The sequence below is a fragment of the Apium graveolens genome, chromosome 10 (assembly GCF_009905375.1).
Source record: "Apium graveolens cultivar Ventura chromosome 10, ASM990537v1, whole genome shotgun sequence".
Classification (NCBI taxonomy): domain Eukaryota; kingdom Viridiplantae; phylum Streptophyta; class Magnoliopsida; order Apiales; family Apiaceae; genus Apium; species Apium graveolens.
Window position 1 is genome coordinate 40,659,524 of NC_133656.1, and position 13,908 is coordinate 40,673,431.

A 13,908-nucleotide genomic window follows, 5' to 3' on the forward strand; every position below is an offset into this window, starting at 1 on the left:
GTGAATGATGCTTATGGCATGTACCCGGACGTCGTCGATCCGAGTCTCCTATCTTGCCCTTGGTTACCACCTTTCATGGACCCATTCGGGCAGGCCTCCAGGTCTGTGCCCGAGACCCTTCATATGCGGTCTTATTCTAGTTCCAGTCGTGGGGGTTTCGATTCTAAGGGTAAGGCCCTAGAAGCCCTTTATGGGAAGATCAAGGAGCCTGTTACGAGGAGCAGCAACTCCTCTTCCGAGCCTAGTTTGGACGAGGAAGAGGGGGGAGGAAGGAGATGGCCAGGGAACGGGGAATGGTTAGGAAGATGAGGGTTCTTATGATGACTGACTGATATGGCCTTGCATGGCTTTGATTGCCACATGTGGCTTTGTTTTTAGAACTTGTTATTCGAATTATATTGGTTTGTAACCTATTGGTCCTTCGGGACTTAACTCGTGATCCTTCGGGATCTTCATTTATGCACTTCCTTTGATTTCATTTTATACTTGTCTTTTATTTTTGGCATTTGGTTCTTCGGGACTTGCATTCTTTGGATGCTCGTACCTAAATAAATTGGTAGATAAGATGATAGAAATAAACTTGCATAAATAGATAATATCTCTGAGAAATAGGTTCAACCCTTACATAAGATGGTTTCGTCGACCTTATTTATAAACTTAATACTAAGTATTAGGAACACATTACAAATTTCCTAAACATAATAAACCTTCAGGTTTGAAGCGTGCCAAGTGCGGGGCACTTCATCACCGTTCAGGGTCTCCAACTTGTAGGATCCTCGTCCTACTATCTTTCTGACCTTATAAGGTCCTTCCCAGTTAGGGGCTAGCATACCTCTCTCCCATACTCCCGATGCCTCAATCTTCCTTAGAACCAAATCTCCCTGCTGAAAGAACCTTTCTTTAACCCTTCTATTGTAATAGAGGGAGGCTCTTCGTTGATGCTCTGCATCACAACCTTGGCTCCGTAAGCCAGCATAAATGGGGTAGCTTTAGTAGTCACCTTGAAGGTGGTACGATATGCCCATGGTATAGGTAGTAACTCATCTGCCCAAGTGTTCCTTGAGCTTTCAACCCTTTTCTTAAGTCTATCAAGGATGATTTTGTTAGCAACTTCCACCTGCTCATTTACTTGTGGGTGAGCAACCGAGGTGAAGCAAAGCCCTATGCTGTTATCAGCGCAATATTCTCTGAATTCCACAATTATCAAATTATCGCCCATTATCCGTGACAATGATCCGTGGGATCCCACATCGGCATATCACATTCTCCCAGAAGAATTGGGAAATTTGTTTAGTGGTTATCTTGGCTAGTACCTTAGCCTCAATCCACTTCGTGAAGTAGTCTATGACTACCACAATGAACTTCCTATGTCCCGATGCTACATGAAATGGTTTAAGTATATCCATTCCCCACAGTACAAAAGGGATAGGTGTGCTGATAGATGTAAGACTCTCTAGGGGCTGTCGTACTATTGGAGCGTGCCTCTGGCACCTGTTATATTTCTTCACATAAGCCTTTGCATCGGCTAGCATAGTTGGCCAGTAGAATCCCAGCCGAGTTATCTTGTGAGCGAGGGCCCTGCCCCCAAGTGTTGTCCATAAATGCCTTCATGGGCTTCTTTAAGTGCCTCCTCTGCTTCAAGAGGTCTCAAGCACTTCAGGTAAGGAATAACAAAGGACCTTTTGTAGAGAAGACCTTCAATCAATGAATATCTCAATGCTCTGACTGACAACTTGCGTGCTTCTTGGGCATCGTCGGGGAGCCACCTAGTCTCTAAGTGGGTCTTGATCGGGTCTATCCAACAGCTTGTCACATCAACTGGTGTTATTGGATTTATGACATGAATAGTAGGGGTCTTTAAGACCTGGAAGTAGATACTTCTCGAATAGTTCTTGATTTCAGACGAGGCGAACTGGGACAAGGCTGTTAGTGTATACTGAAAATATTTATTTGAAGTATGTATATTTATTTCTGGCCAGTTTATTTGAGAATCATTTGAATGTTTACATGTTGTCTAATATTATATATTGTGAACAATCTAGTATCAAATGGGATACAGAATATTAGATTGTTAAATACGGTTATATAATATAATAAGGTTCACAGCACATGTGGTGTTGGACAATCCACTGGTATGGCTGTAGTATTATTTAGATTAGTTTATATTGACTAATAAATAATACTAGTATACTTTGTGTATATTGAACATGATCAAATTTAGAATTGTTCCCTTAATACTGATTAAGAAGGAGAACTAAGATTCTATGTTATTATTAATGCTTAGGTTCTTAATCCGGAAATAATAATTGACACGTGTATATTATTTACATGCTTTGATTTATATATGAAATAATTCTTTTGAATTATATCATTATATTTTGGGTGATGGAATTATATACATGGTGGATATTATTTATTGAAGGAATCTATGTCCTGATAATATTCGGGTTAATGATGTCCCCTTGAAAGCTCAAAAAGATTTAATTATGTGAAACCTTGCAGGTGGAATTTATTCTGGCATAATTAAATATAGGTTGAGTGGATGATCAAGGATAAAAGATATTAATTAAATAAATTATCAGTAATTTATTTAATTAATGGACATATGATATTTTAAACATGGGGAATTTAATAGGCAAATAATATTGGAACCGAATTAATTAAATTACGGTATTAGGAAAGGTAGTGCAAATATTAATTCTTTAGTGGATTGAATTAATATTTAATTACATTGGGCTAGGCTCAAGATGTAATTAGAAGGCCCAACCTAATTATCCATGGTCCCTATTGTAGCCTATATATATTCTTATTCTCTTCTTGCTTGGAAATTGTGTGAAAACATATTGTAGCCACCAAGGAGCAAGAAGAGAGGATAACTTGAGAAGACGGAGGCCACACTTCGCTCAAGGGAATTTGGGAATACATTAGAAGAGCGTGGAATCAACCATTAACAAGGTAATCCTCTTTTCGTAATCTTTATCGTAAAACGTAGTAACACCCTAAGTCCGTGGTTCCCAACAATTGGGATCAGAGCCTGGTAATGGTTTCTACGTTTTATGATATAATGTCCATGTCGTAATTATATATGCGTGCATATAGTGTTTTGCTTGTATTGGTTTTGATGCAGGTTGTTAATCCACTATTATGGCCATGTATATTTTAATTATGTGTTTGGATCCCACGTGGTTTAATCGTGGTTAATTTTTGTTTTGGTTTCCACGTGGTTTAATCGTGGTTGTAATTTACATGAGGGTTGATCGTGTTAGAATAGAATTTACAAAATTAGTTTTGTATTAGATCTATTTTTTTTATAATTGTTCCGGGTATTTTGTAATAGTTATGTGCGATCGGAAATCAATTCCGGTAGTTTTTTGTTCCGCTGTGCGATTACAAGGGGCTGCTGTTGATGTTTGGATCGAACAAAATCAAAACAAAACTCACAGAAAAGCAACAGGCGCGCGCGAGCTGCGGCCGTTGCGGCAGCTGGGGCTGCTGGGGCCGCTGCGGCAGCTGGGACTGCTGGGGCTGCTGGGGCGTCGGGGCGCGCTTGGGGCAGATTTTTTTTTGAGAGCTGGATTTTTTTAAGGGCCATAATAGTGGAAAATTTATTTTAATTTTTTCCATTAAATTTTAATTATTGCTTTAATTTATTTATTATGTGTGTCGTTAATTATGTGTGTAATTCTTTTAAAATTGCATATTTAACTTAATTAGGAAGACATGGACCTAAATTTATTTATTGCTTTAATTAAATGTTATATGTTGCTAAAATTATGTGTGTATTTTGAATGCATGATTAGACATAATTATAACAACATAGGGCCCCATTTAATTTTAAAATTCCTCAATTTTAATAAAAAAAAAAATCTAAGTGGGAGAGGGAATTAATATGAAATTAAATCCCATGGTCTCCATTATTGGTTGTAGGTAATTTAACATAAAGACGAATATAAATTATATATACGTCACCCATCGTGGCATGTAATTTATGGAGTCTAGAATGTTATAGAAATTATTAGAACAAACTTCTTAAATTAATAAATTTTGAAAGGAATAAATACGGATTTTCTTTATTTCTGATTTGGGGCGATTTTGTCAAAAACGGGTTCATCGAACTTGTAAGGCTGTGGGTTTTAAGCGAGACCGATGTGACTCCTCCACTACCTGGAAATCAAACCATTGATGAATATTGAATTGAAGTATTCTATTCAAGGCAAAATTATGAATAATTGGAAGGTATACACGCCACCCATCGTGGCGTACCAAGTTCCATAGATTTCAAATAATTTAAGATTTGATGATGGTATACACTTAGCTATGAAAAATAATATAGTCCACCCCAACGTGGCATATTGTTTAGTAATAGGACCGAAGTAACATTTAAACAAAATTAGGTGGTATACATGTCACACATCGTGGCGTACCAGAAGCTTATGGTGTTTATATGTTAGTGCATTAAATTTTAATAATTGTTAGAGGAATCAATAGATCTTAATAATTAATGCACCCTTATTTATGTGATGTTTTTATGCATGATTCTCAGGATAAAATGGTTTTTAATCCACTATTCACCATACTTAAGGATAACAAACTTACCGGACCTAACTATATCGAATGGAAACGAAATTTGGACATTGTGTTGACTGCTGAGGAGTACAAGTTTTGCACTTATGAACCCAAACCTGAACAGCCTGCTGTTGATGCTCCTGAAGATGAGAAAGAGTATTATAAACGGTGGATTAAGGCTGATGAAATGTCGCGATGTTACATTCTGGCAGCAATGTCGGGTGTTTTGCAGCATCAGCATCAGTCTATGGCCACTGCTTCGGATATGCTCTTTAATCTCAAGGAACTTTTTGGAGATCAGAATAGGGCTGCTAGGCAAGTAGCCATGAAGGCTTTAATGAACACTCAGATGGCTGAAGGCACACCTGTAAGGGATCATGTTCTCAAGATGATGTCTCATCTGAATGAGATAGAGATCCTTGGTGCTGAACTTGACGGGGAAACCTCGATTGAAATTATCCTTATGAGCTTGTCCAAGAGTTTTGAGTAGTTCCGCTTGAATTACAACATGAACAAGAGGCAGTATAGTCTCGCGGAACTGCTGACAGAACTTCAGGCAGCTGAAGGATTATTTCGGCAGAGTGTTCAAGTGAATGTGGCTTAGAAAGGTTCTTCCTCTAAGCCGAAAGGTATTAAGAAGAAGAAAAAGGCTCAGACACAGAAAGCTGTGAAGGCAGTGGGAGTTCAGGGTGGTGTGAAAAAGCCTAAGGGAAAGTGCTTCAGATGCAAACAGTCAGGTCACTGGAAACATGATTGTCCTCTTCCTAAGAAGATAAACAATACTGGTATGTCTCTTTCTCTAGTTACAGAAACATTTATAGCAGCTATATCTACGAGCACTTGGTGTGTAGATACAGGAGCCACTGATCATGTTTGTAATTCTATGCAGGGGTTCCAACTATCCAGAATGCTTAGAGATGGTGAGATATACGTGTTCATGGGAGATGCTACGAAAGTAGCAGTAGTTGCAGTAGGAGTTATTCAATTATTTTTTGGTTCTGATAGGATTTTGGTTTTGAACAATTGTCTTTATGTACCTTCTTTTAGAAGGAATCTAATTTCGGTTTCTAAACTTGCTTTGGATGGTTATAATGTTTGTTTGGATCGTAATGTTTCTATTATGATGAATAAACGAATTATATGTTCTGGTACATTGCAAGACAATTTGTATATAATTAATCCTAGTCAACCTGCACTGCAACTGCAATTTAGGGAATTGAACAACACATCTTCTAACTCTACTAAAAGAAAGGAACCTTCTAGTTTAAACCAAACATATCTTTGGCACTTGAGATTAGGTCATATTAACTTGAGGAGGATTCAAAGACTGGTAGTAGACGGGCCTTTAAGCTCATTGGCAGTGGAGCCATTTCCAGTTTGTGAATCCTGCTTGGAAGGTAAAATGACTAATAGGCCTTTCAAGGCAAAAGGGAATAGAGCCAAACAACTGTTAGAATTGGTTCACTCTGATTTATGTGGACCCATGAATATCCAAGCAAGAGGTGGTTATGAATATTTCGTCACTTTTATTGATGATTATTCTAGATATGGGTACGTTTATTTGTTGCACCGTAAGTCTGAGTGCTTTGATAAGTTCAAAGAGTACAAAGCTAAAACGGAGAAGCGACTTAATAAAAGTATCAAGTCACTACGATCAGATCGTGGTGGCGAATACTTGCTTGGAGAATTTAGGGAATATTTATCAGAAAATGGGATAGAATCCCAGTTAACTGCATTAGGCACACCCCAGCAGAACGGTGTAACAGAGAGAAGGAACCAGACTCTTTTAGAGAGTGTTAGATCGATGATGAGTTATTCGAATTTACCCAAGTCATTTTGGAGACATGCCTTAGAGACATCAGCTTATCTTCTGAACTTAGTACCTTCTAAGTCGGTTCCTAAAACCCCCTTAGAATTGTGGACCGGGGATAAACCGAGTCTAAGACATATTCGAATATGGGGTTGTCCAGCACATGTGCTGAACAAGAACGTGACTAAGTTAGAATCTCGTACAGAAGTAAAGTTGTTTGTAGGCTACCCCATGAGAATGACGGATATTTATTTTATAGTCCGAAGAATCGGGATGTCATTGTTAGCACCAATGCAAGATTCTTGGAGGAGGACTATATAATGAATCACAAACCCATGAGTAGTGTCATTTTAGAGGAACTAGTGGGAGGGTAAATAATACCCATGAAGCTGTAGTACAAGTAGAACAACCACAACATAATGTACAACCTGTCACTAATACCGCACCAGTGCCTCATCGTAGTGGGAGGGTTGTTCAACAGCCTGATAGATTCATGTTTTTGGGAGAGTCTTCAGACTTGGTCCTTGGTGAACATGATGATGATCCCCGTACATACGAAGAGGCAGTACAAGACAAAGATGCAGATCTTTGGCAAAAGGCGATGGAATCTGAGATAGAATCAATGTATTCTAATCAGGTCTGGGAGCTCATGGAACCACCCAAAGGTATAAAACCTATTGGATGTAAGTGGATCTACAAGAAAAAGAGGGGATTAGATAAAAAGGTGAAAGCCTGGAAAGCAAGACTTGTTGCGAAAGGGTATACTCAGAAAGAAGGTATCGATTATGAGGAAACCTTTTCACCGGTAGTCATGCTTAAGTCAATCCGTATTCTTTTATCTATAGCAGCTCATCTCGATTATGAGATTTGGCAAATGGATGTCAAGACAGCTTTTCTTAATGGAAGTCTTGAAGAAACCATCTATATGCAGCAACCAAAAGGATTCATTAAGGAAGGCCAAGAGCATCTGGTATGTAAGCTTAAGAGGTCTATTTATGGACTTAAACAAGCTTCTAGAGACTGGAATATTCGTTTTGATCAGGCAGTACAGTCATATGGATTTGATCAAAGTCCAAGCGAATCGTGCGTGTATAAGAGAAGTGAAGGTAATGTAGTGGTTTTTCTAGTACTATATGTAGATGATATTTTACTCATTGGAAACAATGTTGAGATGTTGTCATCAGTAAATGCATGATTGTTCAAACAATTTGACATGAAGGACTTAGGTGAAGCGGCATACATCCTTGGGATCAAAGTTATAAGGGATCGCAAGAAAAGGATGTTGGCTTTATCTCAAGAGCCCTACATTGATGAAGTATTAGCTCGTTTTAACATGCTGAACTCCAAGAAAGGTTTTTTTACCTTTTAAGCATGGAGTTGCTCTATCTAAGAAGCAGTGTCCTTCGACACCTAAGGATATAGAGAGCATGAAAGCAGTTCCTTATGCTTCAGCATGTGGAAGCTTAATGTATGCTATGTTATGTACGAGGCCTGACATCTGCTTTGCTGTAGGCATGGTTAGTAGATATCAGTCGAACCCAGGTCAGGAACATTGAAGTGCAGTAAAAACTATACTCAAGTACCTGAGAAGGACTAAGGAGTATATGTTAATTTACAAGGCCTCAGATCTATTTCCTTTGGGATATACTGATTCAGATTTCCAATCAGATAGGGATAAGAGGAAATCAACCTCGGGATATGTTTTTACTTTGGGAGGTGGAGCAGTTATATGGAAGAGTGTAAAGCAGAAATGCATTGCACACTCCACCATGGAGGCCGAGTACATGGCGGCCTCTGAGGCTGCCAAGGAGGCTGTATGGTTCAGGAACTTCCTTTTGGACTTAGATGTGGTACCTAATTTGCCTGGAGCTTGACGGTGTATTGTGATAACACTGGTGCTGTGGCAAATTCAAAGGAACCGCGAGACCACAAAGCAGCTAAACATATTGAACGTAAGTATCATCTCATACGAGGAATTGTAAAGCGAGGGGATATAGTTGTGGCTCACATATCATCAGAAGACAACCGAGCAGATCCTTTCACAAAGAGCTTGCCAACCAAGGTTTTTGACAAGCATGTGGAAGCGATAGGAGTCAGATGGATGGACACATAGATTTTTATGTAATAGTGGATTAAATAAACACTGATGTACACATAGAATATTTTGAGTATAAGTGGGAGATTGTTAGTGTATACTGAAAATATTTATTTGAAGTATGTACATTTATTTCTGGCCAGTTTATTTGAGAATCATTTGAATGTTTACATGTTGTCTAATATTATATATTGTGAACAATCTAGTATCAAATGGGATACAGAATATTAGATTGTTAAATACGGTTATATAATATAATAAGGTTCACAGCACAGGTGGTGTTGGACAATCCACTAGTATGGCTGTAGTATTATTTAGATTAGTTTATATTGACTAATAAATAATACTAGTATACTTTGTGTATATTGAACATGATCAAATTTAGAATTGTTCCCTTAATATTGATTAAGAAGGAGAACTAAGATTCTATGTTATTATTAATGCTTAAGTTCTTAATCCGGAAATAGTAATTGACACGTGTATATTATTTACATGCTTTGATTTATATATGAAATAATTCTTTTGAATTATATCATTATATTTTGGGTGATGGAATTATATACATGGTGGATATTATTTATTGAAGGAATCCATGTCCTGATAATATTCGGGTTAATGATGTCCCCTTGAAAGCTCAAAAAGATTTAATTATGTGAAACCCTGCAGGTGGAATTTATTCTAGCATAATTAAATAAAGGTTGAGTGGATGATCAAGGATAAAAGATATTAATTAAATAAATTATCAGTAATTTATTTAATTAATGGACATATGATATTTTAAATATGGGGAATTTAATAAGCAAATAATATTGGAACCGAATTAATTAAATTACGGTATTAGGAAAGGTAGTGCAAATATTAATTCTTTAGTGGATTGAATTAATATTTAATTATATTGGGCTAGGCTCAAGATGTAATTAGAAGGCCCAACCTAATTATCCATGGTCCCTATTGTAGCCTATATATATTCTTATTCTCTTCTTACTTGGAAATTGTGTGAAAATATATTGTAGCCACCAAGGAGCAAGAAGAGAGGATAACTTGAGAAGACGGAGGCCACAGTTCGCTCAAGGGAATTTGGGAATACAATAGAAGAGCGTGGAATCAACCATTAACAAGGTAATCCTCTTTTCGTAATCTTTATCGTAAAACGTAATAACACCCTAAGTCCGTGGTTCCCAACAAAGGCATCCGCCGTAGTGTTCTCCTCTCTGGGAACATGTTCTGCGTACCATTCATCAAATTGAGTCAATATTCCCTTTACGACTCTCAGGTACTTGGCCATAGTATCATCTTTGGTCTCAAAATCTCCATTAACTTGAGCAACTACAAGTATTGAGTCTCCACAGACCTTCAGGTTTTTGGCCCTCACGGCTCTAGCCAAGCCTAAGCCGGTTATCAACGGTTCGTACTCTGCTTCGTTGTTCATAGTTAGAAATTCCAACTTTAAAGCATACTCAATCATAAACCCATCAGGGCTTTGCAACACTAGGCCTGCACCACTAGATTTTATTTTGGACGCTCCGTCAAAGTGGAGAACCCAATACTATTTCATGGTTGTTTCTTCATCCTTCTCATTCTCTCCTCCTTCTGGGGTTATTATCTCTTGCCCCCCGACTTCTTGGTCGTTAATGGTGTATTCGACCACGTAGTCTGCTAAGTCCTGAGCCTTGATGGCAGTTTGAAACTTGTACTTGACGTCAAATTCTCCTAACTCAATGGCCCACTTAATGAGCCTTCCACTAGCCTTCGGGCTATGAAGAATGTTTCTCAAGGGTTGGTCCGTCAGGTGTTCGATCTTGTGAGCTTGGAAGTATGGTCTCAACTTCCTCAAGGTTGTAATAAGAGCAAGCACGATTTTCTCCATGGTGGAGTAATTCAACTCTGCTCCATGAAGCACCTTGCTTACATAGTATACATGCTTCTGGAGTTTCTATTCTTCCTTGATGAGGATCGCACTCACGGCTTGTTCAAATACTTCCAGGTACAGGTAACGGGTGTCCTCTGGACTTGGTTTGGCCAGAAACGGGGCTTCAGTCATATGCTTCTTTAGCTGTTCAAAGGCTTCTTGGATCTGAGCTGTCCACTTAAAATTCTTCACCTTCTTAAGGGTTCGGAAAAAGGACAGGCATTTGTCTCCAGACTTGGAGATGAATCTCCCTAGAGCTGTGCTTCTTCCCGTCAGCTTTTGGACGTCCTTGATGGAGCATGGTGACTCCATGTCTAGGATAGCTTTGATCATGTTGGGATTGGTCTCTATTCCCCTCTTAGAGACCATGTGACCCAAAAACTTTCTGGACTCAACACCAAAAGCACACTTCACGGGTTTTAACATCATCTTGTGGTGCCTCAACACTTCAAATGCCTCTCTGAGGTGACTAATATAATCGGCCTTGCTTAGGCTTTTGACTAACATGTCATCAACATAGACCTCCATGCTATTCCTAATTAGATAAGAAAATATCTTATTTACCAACCTTTGGTAAGTAGCTCCTGCATTCTTAAGTCCAAAAGCCATAACAAGATAACAAAATACACCAAAATCAGTTATGAAAGATACCTTGGAGGTGTCATATATGTGCATTTTAACCTGATTGTAACCGGTGAATCCATCTATAAAACTTAACATCTCGTGTCCAGCAGTTGCATCGATCAGGGTATCAATCCTTGGTAGGGTTAGCAGTCATTAGGACAAGCATCATTCAAGTTAGTGAAGTAGATGCACATCCTACACTTCCCATTGGCCTTCTTAACCATCACGGGTTTGGCCAACTACTCAGGGAAATGCACTTCCTCAATGAATCCAGCTTCTAAAAGCTTCTCGACCTCTTGTTTAATGGCTTCTAGCCTATCAGGGGCATAAGTTCTCTTATTTTGCTTCACAACCTTTCGAGTCGGGCCAAAATTCAACCTATGAGTTACAAGGTTTGGGTTAATCCCAGGCATATCAACTATTGTCGAAGCAAACACATCACTGTTCTCTTGTAGGAAAGTTGTCATTTGGCCCTTCAAGGGCTTGTCCAAGGATGCCTTAATATACATGACCTTCTCCGGGTCTAAGGGGTCTAGGGAAATTGGGACCAAATCTTCAGCTGGCTTTCCTCGCAGTTCGTCATCCTCACAGACATCCATGTCTTCTATTGGGAGGACCTTCCCCCGGTTCCATTGGGCTTAAGTGCCGCAACATAGCAATTGCGGACCATTTTTTGATCTCCTTTTACTTTCCCAACACCATTCCTAGTTGGGAACTTTAGTACCATGTGGTAGGTTGAGGGCACGGCCTTAAACGCATGGATTCATGTTCTACCCATGATAGCATTGTAAGTAGAGACTGTCTTAACAACCTGAAAGTTCAACATCTGCGTGGCCTCCCTGGGCTCTTCCCTGATAGTTACAGGAAGCTGTATTGCTCCTTCGACTTTGCATTCCATGTGATTAAACCCGTAGATGGGTGCATCAGATGGATTTAGTTGAGAATCATTGTAGCCCGTCCTTATGAATATGTCATGAAATAGAATATCCACGAAAGCTCCATTATCTACTTGGACCCTCATAACAGGACAATTTCCAATTACCAGAGTGATAACCAGAGGATCATCCTGAGAAAATTTCAAATTTTCAAGGTCTGGGTCACCAAATTCAAGCGTCATCTCTGACTTAGAACGCTTAGATGACTCTTCAACTATGCTCATCACCTCTCTCACATAATAATGATATTTAATCAATTTTACAATTAGACTTAAATCCCACAAAATCATAAAGACACATACAAGATTCATTATTCATAAACATACATATCTTAGCTTTTGGTTGAAATACAAACTAATATAGGCATTAGTGACTTCAAACTACAGACTGTTGGATAGTTTACTATGAGCATCTAACATAATATATAAAAGGGATTGACCTGTGAGAAACAAAGATTCTACACTTGTTGCATGCATAAAATAAATATGTGGTGTAGAATCTTTGTATTCTCTTAGTTTGCGGTCTAATTTGAACCAACTTTAATATATACAAATGAATAGAAAGAAAAAGAAACCTCGTTTACGCTCGTGGCGACTAACAACATAATCAGTAGAAGCGTAACCAGTAGCAGCGAAAGAAGCATCAACACTACGTTTTATTATTACTAGTATGTAGCCCGTGCTTCGCACCGAGGCCCCGAGGGTTTTTTTATAATATTTTTTTATTGTAATTACGTAAAAAAAAGTTAGTTCTAACAATTGACGTGAAAAAACATTAATAAACTCATTAGATAATAGTGAAGTAAAATAAAATTAGACATTAGATGATATTTAAAATTGCAAGGATGACATACTTCTTATTTTAATACATCTACTTTTGGAAGATAAATTATGAAACTCTTTACATGATTAAGTGAAATAAATTTTAGACAAAATATCACATTAAAAAATTGAAAAACTAATGATCACGATTAAATTTGGGTTTCATCTTTTAAAAAAGTGTGGGTTTGATATTTTAGATAATGACATTAAAATACTACATCTTGGGTAAATTGTAGAAAACTTCCTCGTACACAATATTTTTTGTACTATATTTCTTTTCAGTAGTTCCGTCGCCTAAGAGGATATGAAGACCAGCCGGTGAAGTGACATGTGAGAGAGCAATATAAAGCTGACCATGACAGAAAGTAGGACTGGGAAGATACACACCAACCTTTTCCAAAGACTGACCTTGACTTTTATTAATCGTCATTGCAAAACAAACTTGCAACGGTAGCTGTCTCCTCTTAAATATTAAAGGCCACTTAGAGTTGCTTTCATTTGATGTTGTGGTAAACCTCGGAATAATATGCATAGCTCCTGCATGACTTCCTGTAATTATCTCACATTCTACTGTCCACTTGAATAATTTCTTTATAACCATCCGTGTACCATTGCACAAATCTAGAACCTGATTTATATTTCTGGTTAACATGACTACAACACCAACTTTTAACTTAAGCTCATGCTTAGGCATTCCAGACATGTTGATTGAATTCAAAAACTCCACAGGAAAAGCTGAATTTAAACTATGCTCGTCAATAGGACCTTCGTCAATGCTATCAACACTAAGATATACATGTTCCTCACCAGGTATTCGATCCAACACATGAGCATTAATTTCGTCTACCAGTTTGTTAGTGGGAGCAAGAATAGCTCTGTCTCTGAGATATTGATGATCTTTAAAACTGCATTCAACATCAGGATAGACGAAGTCAACAATATCTGTTATTGGATCCTTGGTGTGAGGAATTAAGAACTGTTCAGGAATGAAAACTTCAGGATCTTTATTCGGGTCGTTTTCATCAACAAAAGAAAGTCTGCCATCACCAATATCCAGTACCCATTTACTAAATTCATCAATAGCATTATTAATGGCATCAGAGTTACCTCTATGTAGTCTCATATTCTGCTTTAAAGTGAAGAGCATA

General features: G+C 38.2%; 1 protein-coding gene across 1 annotated transcript; it reads right to left on the reverse strand.

Moving 5' to 3' along the window:
- Positions 1–12,974: 12,974 nt before the first annotated feature.
- LOC141690537 (uncharacterized) lies at positions 12,975–13,883 on the reverse strand. The gene has a single exon (XM_074495327.1). It carries the CDS (start codon positions 13,881–13,883, stop codon positions 12,975–12,977), a length of 909 nt encoding a protein of 302 aa, XP_074351428.1.
- Positions 13,884–13,908: the final 25 nt, after the last annotated feature.